The sequence below is a fragment of the Micropterus salmoides genome, unplaced genomic scaffold (assembly GCF_014851395.1).
Source record: "Micropterus salmoides isolate LMB-PRFRI ecotype aquatic unplaced genomic scaffold, ASM1485139v1 Ms_hic_scaffold_4, whole genome shotgun sequence".
Lineage (NCBI taxonomy): Eukaryota > Metazoa > Chordata > Actinopteri > Centrarchiformes > Centrarchidae > Micropterus > Micropterus salmoides.
Window position 1 is genome coordinate 21,570,358 of NW_024043372.1, and position 20,666 is coordinate 21,591,023.

General features: G+C 42.0%; 3 protein-coding genes across 5 annotated transcripts; 1 reads left to right on the plus strand and 2 right to left on the minus strand.

The window, feature by feature from the left end:
- Positions 1-3,696: 3,696 nt before the first annotated feature.
- On the minus strand, positions 3,697-6,539 carry LOC119886201. Its single transcript, XM_038696780.1, has 2 exons — positions 6,004-6,539; positions 3,697-5,851 (listed from the first exon to the last, which is right to left on the minus strand). Exons 1-2 carry the CDS (start codon positions 6,497-6,499, stop codon positions 4,206-4,208), a joined length of 2,142 nt encoding a protein of 713 aa, XP_038552708.1. The 5' UTR covers positions 6,500-6,539; the 3' UTR covers positions 3,697-4,205.
- Positions 6,540-9,023: 2,484 nt separating this feature from the next.
- Positions 9,024-16,558, plus strand: LOC119886198 (glutamine-rich protein 1-like). 3 transcript variants are annotated; one of them, XM_038696776.1, is made up of 12 exons: positions 9,024-9,466; positions 10,190-10,449; positions 10,559-10,627; positions 12,197-12,334; positions 12,423-13,349; positions 13,839-13,998; positions 14,237-14,391; positions 14,470-14,584; positions 14,665-14,773; positions 14,875-15,026; positions 15,129-15,219; positions 15,312-16,558. In XM_038696776.1, exons 2-12 carry the CDS (start codon positions 10,201-10,203, stop codon positions 15,490-15,492), a joined length of 2,346 nt encoding a protein of 781 aa, XP_038552704.1. In that variant the 5' UTR covers positions 9,024-9,466; positions 10,190-10,200; the 3' UTR covers positions 15,493-16,558. The 3 variants fall into 3 exon arrangements, with proteins under 3 accessions (XP_038552704.1, XP_038552702.1, XP_038552703.1); XM_038696774.1 differs by having other exon boundaries at positions 9,025-9,466; positions 10,553-10,627; XM_038696775.1 differs by lacking the exon at positions 9,024-9,466 and having other exon boundaries at positions 9,533-10,449; positions 10,553-10,627.
- On the minus strand, positions 16,494-20,556 carry LOC119886214 (mitochondrial RNA pseudouridine synthase rpusd4-like). The gene is made up of 6 exons (XM_038696797.1): positions 20,025-20,556; positions 19,122-19,329; positions 18,930-19,023; positions 18,449-18,599; positions 18,257-18,354; positions 16,494-16,902 (listed from the first exon to the last, which is right to left on the minus strand). Exons 1-6 carry the CDS (start codon positions 20,434-20,436, stop codon positions 16,699-16,701), a joined length of 1,167 nt encoding a protein of 388 aa, XP_038552725.1. The 5' UTR covers positions 20,437-20,556; the 3' UTR covers positions 16,494-16,698.
- Between the last annotated feature and the right edge of the window lie 110 nt (positions 20,557-20,666).

The following is a 20,666-nucleotide window of genomic DNA, read 5'->3' on the forward strand; positions in this document are numbered from 1 at the left end:
TCAGATAGGGCTGGTTTTGCAGGAGGATCAGGAAAAACCGGCATGGAGCCTGCTGAGGAACGTAATACACTGGCACATAAGGGTGTGGGTAATAAAATGGCTTTTGAGCAGCAGGCTTCAGGTGGTAGCTGCACTGGTTGTTGAGCCAGTAGCAGGAGCAGCAGTTTGATTTTCTTTTGAGAAGTATACTGAGGAGCAGCTTACAACACGGGGATCTGGTCTGAAGATACACATGTTTTGGTTTGGGATGCTGGTTTGCAGGTTTCGGATCCTGAAAAACTTCAGTTTGATCTTCTGGAGTCAGCAGGAGTTTTGGGAATGGCTGGAAAGAATATTGAGGGGGAAGTGGGAATTGTAGCTGCTGGGGAACATGGGGCTTCCCATCATGCTTAGTGGTGGGGGCAGGTGTGGTTACCAAAACTTCTGTGCTAGTGGGAGGAGGAGGAGGAGGAGGAGGAGGAGGAGGAGGAGGAGGAGGAGGAGGAGAGGCTGTTGGATGGAAAATTCCAGGTTCCATGGGGAATTGTGGTTAAAAGGTAAATGGATACTGTGGCATCTAGGCAATTGGGCCAGAGGAGCAGAAGTAGATTAAATTGGTGTTACAGGTCTAGGAAACAAGAGCTAGTGAGATGGCATGAATAGAAATGGTTCTTGGCTTCAGAGTCTGTAGCAGCACCTGAAGGAATCTGTGAACAGTGTGGCAATGGTGCCACTGTACCTATGATAGGGGTGTGTGCTGGAGAAGTGGGCCCAGGAATCACTGGGTATTGAGGAAACATAGGAACTGGGAGTACTGAGGTTGCTGCAAAACATGGCCACTGCCACTAGGAGGCGTAGTTGTTACTGTGGTGGATTTAATGTCCGGTAATGAAGAGCATGTGAATGATGAATGTTAAGAGCTCAACATCAGCCAACAGAGGAGACAGTAAATACTTCTCATCCTGTAAGGAAACAAACACTAAATCAAAAGCATGTCTACACTTCAGGTTTAATTTATAACCACAAGAGGGCTCACCATACCTCGATCACTATGCACAAGCCCCTGTTGTAAGGTGCCTCAGTCAACAGAAATGCCACAGGTCAATGAGACAGAGATCCACCTGCAAGACACTGCAACAGTTTGATGAGAAAATGTCAATATGGGAAGTCACCGACCCTTAACTTTGAGTTCTACTGCTGAAATACCATCATTCTTTGCCCCCATCCCAGATGGGAGGCAGGAAACGGAGGGTGGTACTAACACAGCAGGGCATGCCATCGTCATCGGTGCCCCCCATAAACGCAGTGGTAGTAGCAATCACCAACCTGCAGTGGCAAATAGAGGACTGAGAAAAGGGCACACTCTTAGACAAACAAGTTTAGAACAATTAAAGACTGGAGGATAATTTATCAAACACTGATTTTATTTACATAGTTACAGGGAACTGAGAAAGATAAAGTTAAAATCCTTCATGATTTTAGTCATGCAGCAAGACATCCATGAGTAATTGTGAATAATGACACAGGAAATTAACCTAACCTGCTGGGTAACATTGCAGTGTGATCTCTCCACAGAAAAGCCACATGTTGAGGGCATTTGAGACAAGGAATAAGTGGACCCTCACCTGTCTGAGGTTAGAAAGTTTAAACAGCAAGTTGTGTATTGGCCATAATCTCAAACGGTCTTATGTGGAACCCGCCACTATCCACGCGAAAGTGAAACATCAAGATGTCACTACATTGCAATGATGGATCCATGCACGTCAGTTTTGCATCAAATTGTGAAATAACAAGCACAAATATACTGTTTTGACTGGGAACTCAGGTGATTAGGTAACTTTCCGTGAATAATTTGACTTTTCAAGCCATAATAAAAGTAAAAAACATTTGAGAATACCAATGATGGGTCAAACTGTGGCCCACAAAATGTAGCCCACATTTGGCATTCAGGTTTTATCCGCCTACTTCTGAGAGACGAGTAAAGAGGGCACGGGTGTGGGTCGGAGGTTAATATAATAGGCTATACAGTAGCTAGGCTATAATAATATAAAATAGTATTATACTGCAGAAATGTTCATTTCTACCACCTTCAAATCTAAATCTGCAGAAACATCTGTAAAGTAGCCTGTCCATCCTGCCACTAACCCGAAATGTGAATGAAAAACACTTACTACCATTAAAATGACACAATTTCAAATGCTTGTCTAAAAAAAAGATTTCCTGGGCCACAGACAGTCGTTCATAGTTGTTGACATTTTAAGCGAGGAAATGAACAAGGAGCAAGCTGATGTGACGTCATGTGATTACATGACACAAAAACCTCTGATTTGAAATAAAAATACTATTTAAGTAAAAGTGTTTCCGTGATTTTCAGTTAGCCCAATATATAAAAATGCACTTTAAATAAACGACACAGTAGTTTCACTTTTTTCAGTGTAGGCCACAATTGGGATTCAAGTTTCAATAGGCCTAATATTTAATATATAAAAACATAACATCCCAGATAGCATCAACAATCACAAAAACATAGCCTACAAAAATGTATTAGGCCTACTTTAGCCAAAATACACTATGCATGTATGGATGTAATGTAAAATTAAATAAATTCAATTAAATCATGTAACACAGCTTGAAATAAGGGGAGATAATCTAATCTTCTGTATTTAATTAAAATGCCTTACCTCTGGGCAGGAAACTATATTATTTATTGTGCAAATTTGGAACAGTGTAGCCTATATGATGATGTTGATGATGATGATGATGATGTTGATGATGATGATGATGATGATGAAGGTATTTCGATTCTTGTTTGATTCAACTCCCCATGGGGTATTTTCAATGTAATTTAAACAAAGATATAGAAATAGATAGCAGCAATAGATTACAAGTCTCCGTATCACTAAACGATCAACGATGATTATATTCAGCTATAGGAGATCCGAGAGGATCTGAAATTTACTGGGAGTCGTTTTTGGTCTCTGTGTTGATTAGATTTGAAGGAAAGTGAACCATGTCAAGTTAGGGCAGCAAATTGCTATTTTCCATCACAATCAGACACCATTCTTCTGAGGCAAAGACTGCCTGCTGTCAAGTCTTAAGACCTTTAGAGGCACTACCAAATAGCCTACAACATGTGATTTCTCCAAAGAATCACAGAGTCAGTGTGTCGAGTCATTATACACAGAGTGTTCAATGCTCCTTAATTGATGAACCAATCACGGGTCAGTTTGGTGAGAGCACCTGTTTGTGGGAAAGACAGGTGATGATGAAGGAAACTGAAGAAAATCTCAATGAAACTACACACACAGAGTAAGTGCATATTAAATTAGAGAAAATAAAACAGACTAAACGATATAACAAAATGAAACAAGCTAATAGTTGTTTCTCAGATAGATTCCTCATAAAAAGAGTCAGCTTTCTTTTTCTGACTGAGGCTTGATGTCTGTTTGAACCTGTTTCAAATAGATGGACTTGTTCAGAAGTTTATTGATACTAGCTATAACTATTTTAACTAAAAGGGCAGTTAAGATTTCAAATCAAACATCATTAGAACAATATAAGTGCATTTGTACTTTGGAAACTTTGGGACACATGAAAATATAATAAAATTCGTCCAGCTGTAATTCCAAGGGTTAAATGCACATGGCTCAAAGGTTACATGACTCATATTATTACCCTTTATTTACAAACAACACAAGGAAAACATAAAATATTAATTTTTTGTAGAGGTCAGTAGTGCATTATCAAACAAATGCGCACATGACTTTTAACCAGCGAAGTTACAACACAAATCAAACAGGAGAGAGATGTTGACTCAGATGATAGAAAACTGATTATGAAGACAAATATTATAAAACTCTAAACTCTTGAAATGCTCATAATATCCAGTGGGAAAACCCTCCATGCAATTTATTTGCAGATAAAGTTGTGCTAGAACACATAGACATTAAAATATTTCAGAAGACCCAATGGAAGTCAAATCGCAATGAACAGATAAAACATTTCTAATAGGCCTCACCCTCATCTTTTCCACAATATCCAGGTCTTATAAAATGACTTATGAGGATTTATATGCAACACTATAGGTGCTGAATATTTGTCATTCATTACTTAATTATCAATATTTACTCAGATGAGGCCTTGTCTTGCGAGGGCATTACTGTCCACATAACATGATTGTGCCATTTCATAAAGGCTGGATGACTAAAAGTATGTTAGCTGACAGCTTAGAGATCCGTGACATCGTCATCAGACCAGCCATGCTGATGAATCACTTCTGAGAACGCTCCCTGATGTGCATTACCTGGCGTCCCAACACTACCATTATAATCAGTGGTAGCGCTGGGTGACTCTATCGGCTCTTTAGCTTGGAAATGGTCCAGAGATGCAGAAATAGACTCTGTGTCCAGCATCCACCCGTAGCCAACATAAGCTGAAGGGATTTTTGTTGTACCATCATCCCCATCAGTGGTGCCTGTGCCCAAAGAGAGACTCCAAGAGGGAGGTGGAGGTGTGAACAGGCCTCCTGCTACAAGCTTTCCATGATGAAGGGCACTGTCAATGCTGCGCCTGAGGTTAATAGGAGATGGGGGCTGCATGTCAAATTCTATAAGTGAGAGAACACATTCACGTTCGCCAACTTTTTGCCACAGCAGTGCAGCTTGAGGGTCAGAGCTGCTTTTGCTAACAGGATCCAACTTGTATTCTGGTGTAATAGTAGATGGCTGATCATCATACGGACTCATTAAGTTGTTGCTGAAACCTGTTCTAGACAGGTTATGCATTGCCCAGTTCTTTGGCATCAGGTCTTCCCATGTTTTCTCAGATTTTCTTCTCCCTTTATGTATGCTGGCCAAGATGTTACTCCACAAGCTCATCTCCTCCACCCCTTTAACCACCTCATTTCTGCCCTGCCCATGATCGCCCCTTAGATGACCCCTAGATGGCGTCCAGAAGATCCAGGATCCCAGGACAAGCAAAAAGAATCCCCAAACAAACTCAAGGATTCTGGCCCAAAACTGACTGAGCCACCAGCCCCAGCCGAAGCGCCTCCAGTTCCCCAGTAGCCCATAAAGCCAGAGGAGACTATACATCTGAAGGCTGCAGCAGAGAAACCCAAGGAAGGCGCACACTGCTGTTACTCGATTTGCACGCCTCTCAATCCTCTGTGAAGGAACCCACTGAGATACAGAAGACCTGACAAAGGGATGTAGATTAGAAAAAGACTTAGTGAGGATTCCCATGCACAATGGGAGGCCCCAGCAGAGGGTGAGAGTCTGTAGCAACAGGGGGAGAGTGGGGCACAAAGTTTGAGAGAAAAGGTCTGCTACAAGTAATGGAGTGCAATGTGATACAGCCAACCCTCCAACCACCCATGGGTGCTGCAGCTTTAGAGGGAAAAGTAATAATTTCCACCCTCTGAGTGTGATCAGAGCGAGATCAACCTGTGCCCACAGCAGGAGCTGCAGAGGAACGTTATGGAGCGCTGCCAGAGTAGCACGAGACAGGACCTGACGGGTGCCATAAGGATCAAGCAGAAGGAGGACACCGCGCAGAGTACCACTGAGGATCAGGAGACTATTTGCCAGGATCAGGGCGTCACAGAGGGGATGAGGAAGGGTGCACGCACCAGCCATTCCCACCACTGCCAGGACTGCTATCAAGATGAAAAGGCTGGCAGATCCAAAGACATGTAGTTCCCAGGCAAATGCCAGTGTGCGCTTCATGTCATCCCAGAGCAGATTGGTGCCGTTAAAGTTTGGAAGAACAACACAAGGACTAATATTAAGCAAACAGGGACCTCCAGGGCCCGACAGGTTTGTCATTGAAGTAAATGCATTGTTTTGGATGGGGAGTTTGGGGCTGTCCATACCTGAAGACGAGAGACAGAGAATTCAGTGGGGAATTTTGAGTGAATTTATAGTATGTTCATATTACATTAGATTTTGATGACTCAATATATCTTCATATCCACTTAAACAAAATGTATTAGGAAGTTTTGACTTCAATTACATGTTCACTTACCATCCAGAAAACCATCATTTACTGTGGACGCATGACTCTCTTTTAACTGTTCCTTAGTTGTTATGTGGCTGCCCTCCAAGAGAGCTTCCTCTGAGACACCAGAGTGAGTGTATCCTGTATTGGCTTCGTCAGCTCCTTGGTCATGAGCCCCGGAGTGGTGTAGAGTAGGTGCCGGTGTTGTAGTTAATGTGATTCCAGACCCAGAACGGTTTTCATTTCCAGCTCGGTCGGGCTTCTTCGACATTACAGTCTGATTGATGAGTTTCTGTGACGCTGTGCTGTCAACATTATGTCCACTGCCCTCCACAGACTCACTGTGGCTCTCTGAATGGACAATCACTCCGCTGGCCAAGCTGTACGGGTCATCACTGTGTCTGTGTGTGCTCCGAGTTATTCGGACTGAATCAGAGTTGCCCAGTGAATGTGAAGTTTGAATAAGGCTTCCGAGTTTAACAGACAAGCTTAGGACAATGACAAGCAAAGATGAACGCCCCATTTTTTGACACTCACATCAAAATCCCAAGACCTGTAGAACAAATGGAAGAACACGTAAAACAAGTTTCCACATATTACTGAAAATAAAATATTTTGAGCTCTGCAAACCAGATTGACATTGGCTGCAGAGATTATAGTTTGGCATTAATATAACTAATAATTGTGTCTTTTTTCAGTACATTATTTCATATAATTGTGAATGAAAACGGTGATAGTTGAAAGCCTTTAGAGGTTAGTTACAGGTAGAGAGTCACACAGGTTCCCAATTAATCTTGTGCTTCAATCCTTTGAAGGACAATAATTCCCCTGTGTAATCCAATGAGTTTGCACACTCCACAGCATCTGTGGCTGGTTTGTCTCAGCAAAAATACAACACAGCTTAGCAAAAACATTCACGGCAAGAGCCAGTCTGATCTGTGTGTGACCTTTGGGTCACAAATGTCAAGCTGCCTCTTCAAATGATATGGAAAATACACATAATGTGAAAAGAATGCATCGCATAATAATAGTATTTTCAGCATGACAAACAATTCTGACAGATGACCTGATTTCCTCTGAGGCTGCATTTGGAAAATAATGTTAATTTATTATCTAAGCTCATGAGCTTAGATAATTAACATTATTTCGGTTTGTATTTATTTTAACTCTGTTGGAAACATAAACCGCAAGTTTAAGAAAAACAATGTGTCCTAACTTACTGCTGAATTTTACAATTGGATAAAAAGTGCACTCCGTCAAATACAAAAGCATTTCAAAGCTTTTAATGCAAGACTATTTGTATATGCCTCTAAAACATGCGGTTGACTTTCCAACTATAATTAATAGTTATTTCACAACATCACCAAAAGCTAATATCCCCTTGCAAAGATAATCTCTATAAACTAGACCAAACTTTTAAATGCTCAATAAAGCCTGATGTACCTGTGGTTCCTTGTGATTCCTTGTGCTCTGTTCCCGGTATTTCGTCTCTGCTGCAGTACAAGCATGTGTGTCGTCTGATTTCAGATGTGGGTACATTAAGAGCATCACAGTTGAACACATTGGATTTACCAGCAAGCTCACAGCTTTCTAGCCTTCAAGGTGACGTCTTACTCCTATTACTGCACCGGCTGGTTACTTGGCAGTCTCCTGTCCTGATGTCACCTGCAAAAAAAAAATTGGGCCAATTTTGCAAAAATGCTTGATGTTATTCCATGTTATTGTATTTGCATGTGTGGATTTTGTAAAGATTTTTTTTAATTGTAAATAACTATTAAGTAAAGCCAACAGGCCTTGTTGTGTTAACGTAAATCCCCTCTCTAAAGGATTACATTAAGCACGAAGTCACATGAAGTGATAATGGGAAGCCAACTAGACACGCACACTTTAATGTTGTCTCATGCCAACTTACTAGTTTATGAGTTTGACAAGCATTCCAAAAATGACATGTGGACAGTGGATGCTATGCGTACCGTATGATGAAAGAGATTGTTAGGCATTATTGACACTTAGATGAATCTTATGATGTCCTCTCTATCTGTGGTGTGTAAACAATTTTATTCAATTAAATATATTAAGATACATCTACCACCACCATTTCCACCAGAGAGCCATTGCAGAGTCCCAGATAGTCTACAGTGAGTGTGGGAATTAACACTTTCCTATCCAGTGTGAAGAGGGCACAGCCTATACACACAGTACATCTGTGTCGGTCCACCTTAACACGGGCGAGAGGCAGTTTGTTGTGGAGAGAACAGGGGGAGGCCCTCAGCAGCACATGCCTGGCTCTTTAAGGCAGACTGGGGAAGTTAGATTTTATTAAAGGTACATGCATTCAAATGTTTACCAAAGCATTTTAACACTGCTTCAAGTTATATATGTATATGTGTCCATTTTAAATGATTCAGCCTGGAGCTTGGTATCCAGAGTCCTGTGCTACAGGGTCAAAAGTGTAGCAATATGGTCTCTTAGAGGAAGTAGTCTGACAACATATGGTCCATTTACTAGATTTTTAGAGCGTTCAACCACATCCACGTTATTGTGGCCTATACAGACCATTTTGAGGCCAATAAACAACTAAATTCAGAATAGACAATAATATTTTAAGTGTAAATTATTCTGGAGAATAGCCTAATATGAATACTTTTCATTCATTAAACTACCTGACTCCATATATGTTGATAGTTTTACTTTACATACATTTTACTAACATTCGTTAGGCTAATTCCCTTCTCAGTGCCAGATGATAAAGCAAATATAAGGTCAAAATAATACTGTGTGTAAAGATAATATTGCAGGTCAACAAATAACTCCCCTATTCATCTGATGGATTTTGGTAATGCTGCTTCAGCCCATTTGAACAGACAACTTGTGACATATTGTACATTTATCTATTCGCCCGTGCCTGCATGCATTATATAATAACTTATAATATAACTTATATATGTAATTTCACTATTCATTTTCATTCATTTTTATTGTAGAGAGCCACAAAACACTGCTGGTGTTTGTCTGTGGATGGGAACTCTTGTTAATAGGACACCGCAGCAGGCCGTTGCCTGACAGAGCAGTCTGGAGAGGAGTAGCGTTGTTTTCGGGGCCTATACTTCCGTCATTTTAGATATCACGGGATAAAACACGGTGGAGGGTTTTTTTCGCATGTGTATCTGTGTGGTGTAAACTCTAGTAATACACCACTCGGGATTCAGCTGGGAAAATAAACCAGTGCTTTGCTGGAGCTGGGGGACTTGTTTTACACCGAAGCCTGCCCGGAGCTCGCCCTGAATAAGCAGACGTCAGACCTCGCTGCTGTAGCTGTTAACATTTTATCGCAATCTAACCGCAGCGTTGTTTGAGAGATTACACTACGGATACGCGCACTATGTAGCGGAGTGAAAGACATGCTGGTGGTAGCTGTTAGACGTTTATCGGCTTTTTAGTTTTAAACACCGTGCCTTGGCGGAAAGGAGAGGATTTCGTTTTATTTAAGGTAGCATGACAGGATCCAGAATCATCGAGCTAGCAAGCTAACATTAGCACAATGGTTAGCTAGCGTCATGTTATTGCATACGGGTGGACTGTTGCTTTAATGTTTTATCTTACGAACGAAATATGTTGCTTAATTTCATGATTTACAGTAGATGTAACATCACATTTGTGTTGGAAGGTGTTGAATACAGTTAGCGGTTGCTAGCCAGCCAACTGTCCGTATCGGCTGTTGCCACACAGTGCCTTGCTAACATTGTGAAGCTAGCATGCTAACCACTAGCTATAACGTAGGCACTATTATTAGACATCATATAAAGTCAGGCAGACGCCTTGTTGGTGGCTCTATAAACATTTAACCAACTCTGTCTTTCACAGTATATAACCATTTAGACTTGCTGTGAGCTATATCCGTGACTGTAACGTAAATGTCTAAGTTTCTAGAAAAAGTTGATTGAAGCGTAGCTCATTGTATTAACGTTAACAAGCCCAAATGCACTTTATCCCGTGTGCTTACTATGTTATTCCACCGTCCCCCTGTTTAATTAGCAGGAGTTTGTATGTCATTATTTAGCACATTATGTCGTGCAAGAGTAAACCACAGCCCCCTCTGTATCAGTGTAGTCTTTATCATCGATATGTTTTCAGTATACGCCATTGTCAATCCGAGCAGTTCTGGACTTGATTTGATTCTCTAATGTTTGAAAATATGTCTCCATCTTTCCAGGTCAATTGACGATGAATGAGCAGGAGAGTGGGGTGGTCTCCTTTGATGAGTATGTGCGGCAGAAGGCCCGCACTGTGCCTCAGCACAGGATGAAGGAGTTCCTGGAGTCCCTCGCCAAGGGCCCAGAGGTGCTGCAGGAGTTCAGCCAGCAGGGAGGGGCGGCCACAACCACAGCCATGGTGTACCAGCAGCAGGGTGCCAACTGTATCTACACAGACAGCACTGAGGTGGCTGGCTCTCTCTTAGAGCTGGCTTGCCCGGTAAGAGCAGGTCCCTTTTTATGTTATGCTGCTGGTGTATTATTGATATTTCTCAGCATGGTACAATCTGCTGTACTTCATGTATGTACCTGTTTGATGGCAGGTACAGGTGACCTCGGCAGACATTTCACCTCATCTGTCTGTTCAACAAGAGTCTGAACAGCAGCTTCAAGTGCAGGTTAGTTTATATGCCAGTGTGTTGATGTTGCACAAGTAGGATTGGATATCATTTAAAATTTTACAATACCAGTACCCTTAAAGTGATACCGATAACAATTTAGTACTTCATTCGATACCTTGTGTAAAATGCCACCTGTTGAAGCCATAGTAGTGGATTGGTGGTAGTAGCAGTAGTAGTAGAATTGTTGTTGTCATGGACAAACAAAGTTATCTATATTATTTTTTTCTTGTTTCAAATAACTGATACATAAAAAGGATTGGGAAATTGTGTCAGATCCCTCCTAATTAGGTCATCCTCACGGGTAGTATTATATGGAGAAAGACTACAGCTTGGGAGTTTTTTAATATTTTAGTGAGAGAGGAGTAAAATAGTTTAGTAACCAAATAAGTTGTTGTAAAGTAAACAACGGAAAAAATACTTTTGTTAACTTTTGATCAATAAACTGAATTGAAAGATCGCCGCGAGTACTTTTTCCTTTATTGGTGAGTCGCAAACCTCCTCCAAAAATGACAGTAGGCTATAAAACAAGCAAGTAGTCTGTTTAAATTAGTCACTTAACTACACTAAAGACACAAACAGAGGAAAAGAGAGGCTGCGTATCCTGCCAATCAAACCAACTACACCTGAAGCAACCAGAGGCTCCCTGAGTAAAATCAGCTGATCGCTGCTGCACCACAAAAGGCTTTAATTGATGTGATGGAACGTAGTGATTGAACAGTGGCAAGTGATGTGAATAGCAAATAAAAATGGACAAAGAAGTCTTAAATGATACCAGAAGATGAAACAAACGGAAAGCCAAGCTTGTGGTGATAAACTTTCAACAGTGTTGAACATTTGATGGAGGGGCTGTTAAAATCATGCATGGACTTGGCGCATGCAGGCCTTTTTTTTATACAGTCTATGGTGCAGGTACATAAGGGGGGAAAAAATGCTGCTCTTCTCTTTCTTTCAGTGTGGTGTCTGCGTGTTTGGCTGCAAGCAAAACCATACAGATAGTCATTTTTTTCGCGATCTGGTTACAAAAAGTATGCCTAGGTATCGAATGAAGTACTGGTTTAACTGGAGACGTTTTGATTCTTCTCGATACTGGGCTGTTTGGGTCGATACCATAAAGGTATCAAGTAGCGATACCCATTCCTATGCACAAGGCACATGGGGCTGGCAGGGTCCAGAAACACTGTCATTATTCACTGACAGGAGGACAACAAATGAAAAGGGAGTGTGGTTTAAGTAATATGTTTCTTAAATGTAACACTTGATTTCTCTCTCTCTCCCCCTACTCCCTGCTGGTTGTTGGGAGGCATGGCCGTGGCTACACATTAAAGCTCAGGATCAATCATTCACCTTGTCTCTACTGCTGCACTTGTCTATCCTTTAATATATAAATATGATGTAAGGCACTTATGGAAAATTCCGCAATAGGCAGCTACTCCATTGTGTAGTTTCACTTTAACAACAAGTAACTTTTTTTGTGAAGCAACAACCGTTGCGTGTAGACAGTTATCCGAAATGATGATATGACTGCTGACAGTCCTGTTTATTTTTCATACTCTCCCTCTGTGCCAGGTTCAGATTCAGGAACAGCAAGGCCACGCAGTCGGCCAGGTTCTTCAGGTGGCTTCCCCCTCTCAGCAGGACCTGCAGGCAATCTCGGCAGGCCAGCTTGTGCAGCAGGGAGAGCTCACAGAGGAGCAGCAGCAGCAGGTACAGGATTTATTTGACCACTCTCCCATATGATGTGCATCAGTGTGATGAGTTGTTGGTTTTTGACTATGTCGACTGTTTTCCACAGATTCAGGCGCAGTTGGTTGCAGCTGTAGCCGGCGGCCAACAGATCCAGTTGTCAAGTGGCCAACAAATTCAATTTCAAGGAATGCAGCATATTCAGCTGCCAGGGGGGCAACAGATTCAACTTCAGGCTGGCCAGCAAATTCAACTACAGGGTGGCCAGCAAATTCAACTACAGGGTGGCCAGCAAATTCATCTACAGAGTGGCCAACAGATTCAACTACAGGGTGGCCAGCAGATTCAACTACAGGGTGGCCAACAGATTCAATTACAGAGTGGCCAACAGATCCAGATTCAGACCATAGAGGCCATGTCTCCTTCGCAGCAACAGGACTCTCTCAGGGAGGCAGAGAGGCGGTCCGACACTGTCTCAACTGTTCTCCAACCTGCCAAGAAGCGTAAGGTGGATGTCCCTCTAGCTGTGTCGTATGCCGTACCACAGGGCCAGCAGGTGGCCACAGTGCTAGCCATCCCTCAAGGGCAGCAGCAAAGCTATGTGTCCCTACGACCAGATTTGCTCACTGTCGACAGCGCTCAACTGTACAGCACTACAGGAACAATCACAGGTCCCACAGGTGAGACCTGGACCATCCCTGTGTACTCCACTCCACAGCAGCAGGGTGTAACTCACATCGCCATACCACAGGAGACATACAGCACAGTGCAGGTTACCACCACCAACGGTAAGGACAGAATGTCCCCCAGTTCCTCATCAAGGTCTTCAGATGTGCAGTCGGCCCCCACTGGCACACAGGAAGAAATAGTACAGCACCTGTTCCCAGCGCAGTTCATGAACGGGAACATTCACATCCCTGTGGCAGTGCAGACTGTAGGAGGGACTTACAACACTACACAATCAGTACACATATGGGACCCAAATCAACAGCAGAGCCAAGTCGAGGAGGGACAAGAACAGCAGCTCCATCTGCAGGTTCGAACGGATTTTTCCTTACAGCCGCACTATGATCTTGATCATTGGAGCTGAATTTGTCCTACACCTTGTACCCTGTTTTTCCATAGCGCAGTGCATGAAATGGAAAAACAATTGATGTTGAAATTAACTTTAATGCTGTGATGAGAATGGGGGGGGGGGGGCATACATTTCTTCTTATAGTCAGGAAATACTAAGAACTATACCTGACGTTGACCAATTCAGAGCTGCTGCAGATACGTCTTGGTGTTAGTGATAATTCCAAAACAGCAAACAACTCAAGAACTATCACAATTCCCTGTTTTCTGTTTCTGGTCCTATTTTGGCCAGACTGGTCTTTAAAAAACAATCACATGTGAATTATTACTTCTTAATTATACTCTCATCCAGCTGAATTATCATCATGTGATTATTAAGATGCATGTTATCCTTGCTGCCCTCTTTCCCAGAAAGCATTAACTTTGATGTTTTTATTTTGGTCTTGTGCAGAGTCACATAGAGACGGAGGCTCATGCCGAGCCGCCTACAGAGATTCTGGTTCCTGTCTGTCTAAAGCCAGAGGAAGGCCTGGAGGTCTGGCGCCTTTGGGTGAAGCGAAAAAATGAGGAGCTGAACAAGCAGGAAAAGACTAAGCTTGCACCCATAGGACGTAAGTTGACTATTACTTCAACACACAACCACATTTGACATCACATATCTATTATTAGATGTACTGACATAAACCAGTGCAAGCAGTAAAATTCAGTTTTGTTTTTTGTTAGCTGTTTGTGTAGAACTATTGATTAACCTTTTTTATTTTTTTAGCTTGAATCTGAGACATAAGCAATTAAATTTTATAGCACTCATAAAAACATCGCCTCTGCTCGTCTCTCTGTGGCTGCATGCAGGTCGTCAGCCCCTGCGCTTTCAAGAAGACTTGGTGTCCAGTGCAGTAGCCGAGCTAAACTTGGGTCTTTCCCTGATGACGCAGGAGGCACGCGGATCAGACAACGAACAATTTTCATCCGATGTTCTGTATTATGTTTTTTTATGTATACAAAAGGTTAGTATTTGCTTAAACGGCGTATCATGCAAAAAGGCTTTCTGAGTTACTTTTAACTGGCACATTTTGTTTTTGTAGTATCTCTGTGAAAATGGACGCGTGGATGATATTTTCTCTGATCCATATTACACACGTTTCTGTGGGTGTTTACACAAAATCCTGGATGGTTGGAATCCCACTATCCATCCTTTAGGTAAGAGTGAGTCAACATTTTCTATTTTTATTGAATGGTTTTTATAGAAAGAATGAACTTATTGTGTGGTTTCGTCATAGGGTATGTCATTCCAAGTCATGTGACGGAGGAGATGCTGTGGGAGTGCAAACAGCTTGGTGCACATTCACCAGCCACGTTACTCACAACCCTAATGTATTTCAACACTAAGTGAGTGACCACCTCTCTGCACAAATAACCTGCTTATGTTCTTTTGAATGACACGGACAGATGTAATTACAGGGTGTGGTAAAAATATATCTTTGTCGCAGGCATTTCCACTTGACGACACCCGAACAGCACATGAAGGTAGCTTTCTCCAAAGTCCTAAGACACACAAGGAAGAACCCCGCTAATGCCAAGGACAAAGCAACCAGTATTCGCCTTCTCAAAGGACAAGGTCCACACAGCGCAGGACAGAAAGGTACTCAATACAGTCTGTCTCATGTTGAAGTGTTGCTATGTTAACACAGCCTTGGACAGCAGAAGTGGCTGTAGCTGACCTTCTGTGTGCCGTCTGTTTCAGGAACTGACGAAATGTATGAAGAGCAGGCCGAGGATCCTGAGAATCCTCTTCGCTGTCCCATTAAACTGTATGACTTTTATCTCTTCAAATGGTGAGTGACGCTCCATCACTTAAATCCCGTGTATCCAGGAAATACTTCAGTACTTACCCACAAAAAAACTAAACTCCCATTTCCATCCCCAGCCCTCAAAGCGTTAAGGGACGAAACGATGCGTTCTACATGACCCCAGAGCCCGTCGTTGCACCCAACAGCCCGATGTGGTACTCATCTCAGCCCCTCACGAGTCAGCAAGTGGAGCACATGCTGGCCCGCATCATCGTGGTCCGAGAGATCCAAGAGATCATCAGCGCTGGTCAAGACTGAGAGGACTGACTGGATTCATAGGACCTAGTTCTCCAGTTGCTGACTGTTGACTATGCAGTATCCATCCTGACTCTGTAAACCTCAATGACCATCTTAAATCAATTTGAACTTCTGAAACAATCATCTTTTCTTTCTGAGGAGTGCATCATGACAGCAAAGATCTTTTTCCTCTTCTTACACTTTGTTTTCAACGGCCGTGGTGGACTGTTCTTTCCCTTGACTACCTTTGTAAGCCATTGCCTCTGTAACCTCTGAACTGGCGGGTAAGGGGAGGCTTTAGTCTCACCACTGCTGGCCCATGATTGACCTCAGCAGAGATGGTAAATTTTCCTGTAAAAGTCAGTCTTATCAATATGAGATGAGGATATTTAACCCTTCACTACGTAACCTCACAGACCATTAACCACGTCATACTTCTCTTCAGTGTCTCTCTATGATACATTACATCTTACTGGACAATTACGGGGACCACTTCCCACAACTTTTGTATACTGACTGCATTTTGGATCATGTTATGTTCAAAAGCTGAAGAACTTGTGCCTGTTTTTCAAATGACGTCATAATTTATGCTTGTGGATCATTGAGTGTGAGTTGAACCTCAAATATTCACAGGGTCAAGTGCTACATTGTAGTCATTCAGGAAATTGGAGACATTTTTCTCAGGTCAACGCTAGTGACGGAAACACCCATCAAGGATCTTTGCCAACTTATTCCTGTATGTATAGTAGGCTATTAAACAGGACATGCAGATGGAAACACCGTTTGCTTAGCTAATACAGTATTAATCCTTGTATCAAAAGTCATGTCAAGCAATTCAAAAATTTATAATTTAGCGCTGTGTTGTCTGTGGAAATGCAACTGTCGACATTTGAAATAAGGATTAGTTGTGGGCCTTTTTAAAAATGACTTGTCATAACAACAGCATCCATAGCCTAGCGGTGCCTCCCATGAAGTAACATGTACATTTGGATGAACGAAATGACATTGAGGAAAAAAAGTTGTTACAGTTCTGTTTCATTTGTTTATTACTAAAATGAGTTGTATGGCGCTGTACAGTCATTTCCCACACAGTCTCTTCTGTGTTTCATCATTATACACAACGACCTCACAATAACCCTGCCTGATATAATTTAATTTCCCATTTAACTCGGAGTGCTACCCCAACATAGCAGTCTGAAAACTGATTTCAGAAAAGCAAAGAGGTGATTACTCATCGTCCTTTTTATCGGGAAGAGTTAACTGCAGTCGATTCAATGTTTGCGTGAAGTATTTGGGCAGCGGGCAGGACACGCTGATGCCGGTCTGACAGGTTCCTGGCAGTGTCAGCTGTCGAGCTAGCAAATGAAGAGGAAGATACCGGATCTTGCTCTGTTCCAGTCCAAGCTTTCCCAGCACGCGTTCCGGTAATCTCTGTACAGAAATGAAGGAATGTGTGATTTACAAACAGATAGATATTTAGTGACATTAAAACAGAAACTGAGCTCTTGCATCAGTAAGGAGTTAATCAATAGGAGTTGCTGTTTTTATTCCCAAGAATACAACCTTAAAGTCATACAATAGGACACCTAATTAAAATGTGGGAGGCAGATGCAGTTCTTTCTGGCATAATATGCGTCTTCTCACTATTCAGGTAAATCTTTAAACTGTTAGATTGTGTTCTACTGGGAAATGGCCACTAGTAGGCAGCAGTGGGGGACAGTAACCAAGTACATTTACTCAAGTACTGCACTTAAGTACTAATTAGAGGTATTTATACTTGAGTATTTTCTTTTCATGACACTTTCTATTCCATGTCATCTCAGAAGGAAATATTTTTACTTCACATTCATGACAGCTTCAGTTACTTTAAAAAGTAAGGTTTTTACAACATATAAAGGTTAAATAATTATGTATTGTTATAAATTCAACTACAACAGTTTATGTAAGTACAGCTAGTACATTAACAGAAATTTGGCCAATAATTTGAGTCATTTTTCAAGTAAAAACATTTCATGGTTCTGGCTTCACCAGAGTGAAGATTTGCTGCTTTTCATTTTGATTGTTTTAATCAAGTCAATCATTTGTAATTATCAGGTTTAGACCAACAAAACAAGCATCGTGAAGGAGTCACTTGTGAAAAAAGTCATTAACTGCAGTCGGACACAAAAATTCAACCTCAACTAACAATAGAAAAATCAAAGTATAACAATCACAGGGGACATTTTTCTTTCTGCTTTGAGTACTTTTAATATTTTAGGTAAATTTTCAATGCAGAACATTTACTTATTTTTTACAGTGAGGTATTAGTATTTTTACTTAAGTAAAGGATCTAAATACTTCATTCACCTCTCGCATTCAGACCAACCCTGAATTTTCGCCTCGCGACGCTTTCCTCGCGTGAGTACATTCGCTGCAAGTATTCACACCTGCTCCTCTCCCCCACATTTAGCAGCTCTCAGCCGGCCAGCAGATTTTCAATCGGCCCTCTCCACACAATGCTCTGAAGCCTCGGTGACGTACGGACAATCTCAACACTGATAGGCTATGCTGTGCAACTTCCTTGAATTCCTTCTCGCTCCTAATTACTACTATTCCAGTAGACCTGCCACCACTCACAGCTGCATACAACTAAGAACAGGTGATGAAGTGAAGTGCTGCTAAATCACATGTTAGTAAAGCAAGAGTGGCGTACTATTAGCCAGTTTTTGCCGTTAGCGCTGCTACCTTCTTTATGTACCACTATTTAATACTTCTGGGTTGATGTGAAGTTGTAAACGTGTTTTACCTGGGGTGCCAGTTTGCTCCAGTGGGAATATTTGTGGTCACCAAGAATGGGGCACGTCAGAGCAAAGGCCATGTGAACCCTCATCTGGTGCTTCACTCCTGTGGACACATGAAAGCAGATAAGTAGAAAATTTGTCGAGGCTTCTTAAAAAGAAATGAAAGATAGTGACTTGGGAAAGCAGAGTCTTTTTACCAGTAAAAGGCTGAAGCTCCACAAGGCTGCAACCACTGCTGCTGTGTAAGACTCTGTACTTGGTCACTGCAGGATGGGCCTGCCGGTGGGCACGGACTTTGGTCACACCATCCCCTGCATCATTCATTCTGAAAAGAGGACTTAGAGCCATCTGAAAATCAATTAATTAATAAAAATAAAAAAAAGAGGTTATGATATTGGAGAAACAATATGAATGTTTCTACAAAAAACACCTACATTTTTGTTTTAATCAGTTACTTACTTATTTAGTTGAAGCAACTTTAAATAGCCAATACAGGTTACCAACTCAATGTGAACAACAGCTAAAACAAACCAAAGTACGAAACATGAAAAATATCACTAAACACAGAGAAGAAAGCAGCTCTTTGCATTTTTGAAGCTAAACAGGTGCATGTTTGCTTTTTACAAATGAGTTGATTATCAACTAATTATTAGAGCACAACCACAGAAGAAGAGACACCTTGTAGTGTGGCTGAGAGCCCGTGACCTCTCTCTCTATGATGGGAATGTCGATCACCCCCTCAGAGGGCACGGGGACACCAACCGTGATGGCCCTGAGGAGAACAAGTGGATACAAATGTTAACTGTAGCACGTAGTGTGAAAATAAGCATCCACACACTTTCAGTCACAGTTTAATCTTCTGTATCTCACCAGTACTTCCTCTGCACCTGGTTATTTCTGTGAAGGTTGAGCATGTGTTCTGCTACTTCTTTACTCCTGGCCAGCAGGAGAGCTCCTGATGTCTCCTTCTCCAGTCCCAGACAGGGGAGCAGCTGAGAATCAGACTTGATCTTCATCCCATCCATCATTTTGGAGAGAACGGGAAGCACAGAGGAGATGGATGTGACCCCAGAGTCATCTGAGACACGGCAACAAGAACAAATTTACACATATTAAGGTCCAGGTACACCAACTTTGACATTTCTGCTAATATCCAATAATGTTTGTTGTAGTTACAACAACTTCTAATACTGATATTACCATCATTGGAACAGAGACCTATCAATATCAGCAGACCAATATAATATAAACATCAGTATGGGCAAAAACTGTTGGCAGATATGCAAACAGAAATGTATGTCTGCAATTTAGGATGTTGCTCATTTATTAATCTGTAAAATAATCATGTGATCTATAAAATATTACAATCAAAAAATGACAAATATTTGCTGGTTCCATCTTATTAAATGTGTGGATTTGCTGCTTTTCGTTTTGAGTTTAATCTCTGAGTTGAGTCAATTAATGTAATAAGAAAAGACAATCGCTAGATTAATTCGATAGCAAAAACAATAGTCAGCTGCAGTCCTTAAACCGATTAATCGTGTCAATTTTGCAGCTGGAACCAGAGAATTTCTAGCATTTCACTTAAAAAAATTATAAATAATCGACAATTTCCCTGTCAATTTATTAATCAACTACTCGTTTCAGCCCTAAAGAGTTTTTTTTTCTCACCAAATCCCACACACCCCTTCAGATGTGTAACACAAACTCTCATTTAATTGGACCCAACGTTCAAACAAAGTTAACCGTCTTCAGTCTTTGCTGTGGGTTTACCTCGGACAGGAACACCGTACGGTTTGTTGATGACAACCACATCTTTGTCCCGGTACAGCACGGCTCTGTGGAGGTGTTTGGCCAGCACGTTTGGATGGACGTTTTGTAGCTGCAGACTGAACCGTTTCAGCTCCGTCACCCTCTTCTGCTGACCGGACAGCTTCTCTGGCTCTGCCACCGGTGGCTTCGCCCTCTCCTGTTGGACCCTCCGCGCCAGGTCGATCGCTCTCAGCCGGGGTTTCTCTCCCGTCTCGGGGCCCGGAGCGGGTTTAGCGGCAGAGGTCAGGCTCCGGCTGAGGGACGGTGCTGCCTGCGAGCACCGGCGGCAGTTTGTCCGCGGTTTGACCCGAGAGAAGACGATGTTCAGCCCGGATTTCAAGTCGCTACAGGATATTCTCCCACAGCTGTTCATTGTGGAGTGAAGCTAGCGAAGACAGGTCACATTAGCCTGATATACAAAAATAAACTCCAGAGGGGACACGCGGTGTAAAACAACTTCCGGGTCGCACCTGTCAGAATAAAAGCGTGCAGATATTTTCCTCACAACTAAAAACGCAAGACAGTTAAACAATACAACATTTTAATAGTTGTAAAAGTGATTTTGGATAAACCGACATTCGTTTAGTCAAATGAGGGCCATTT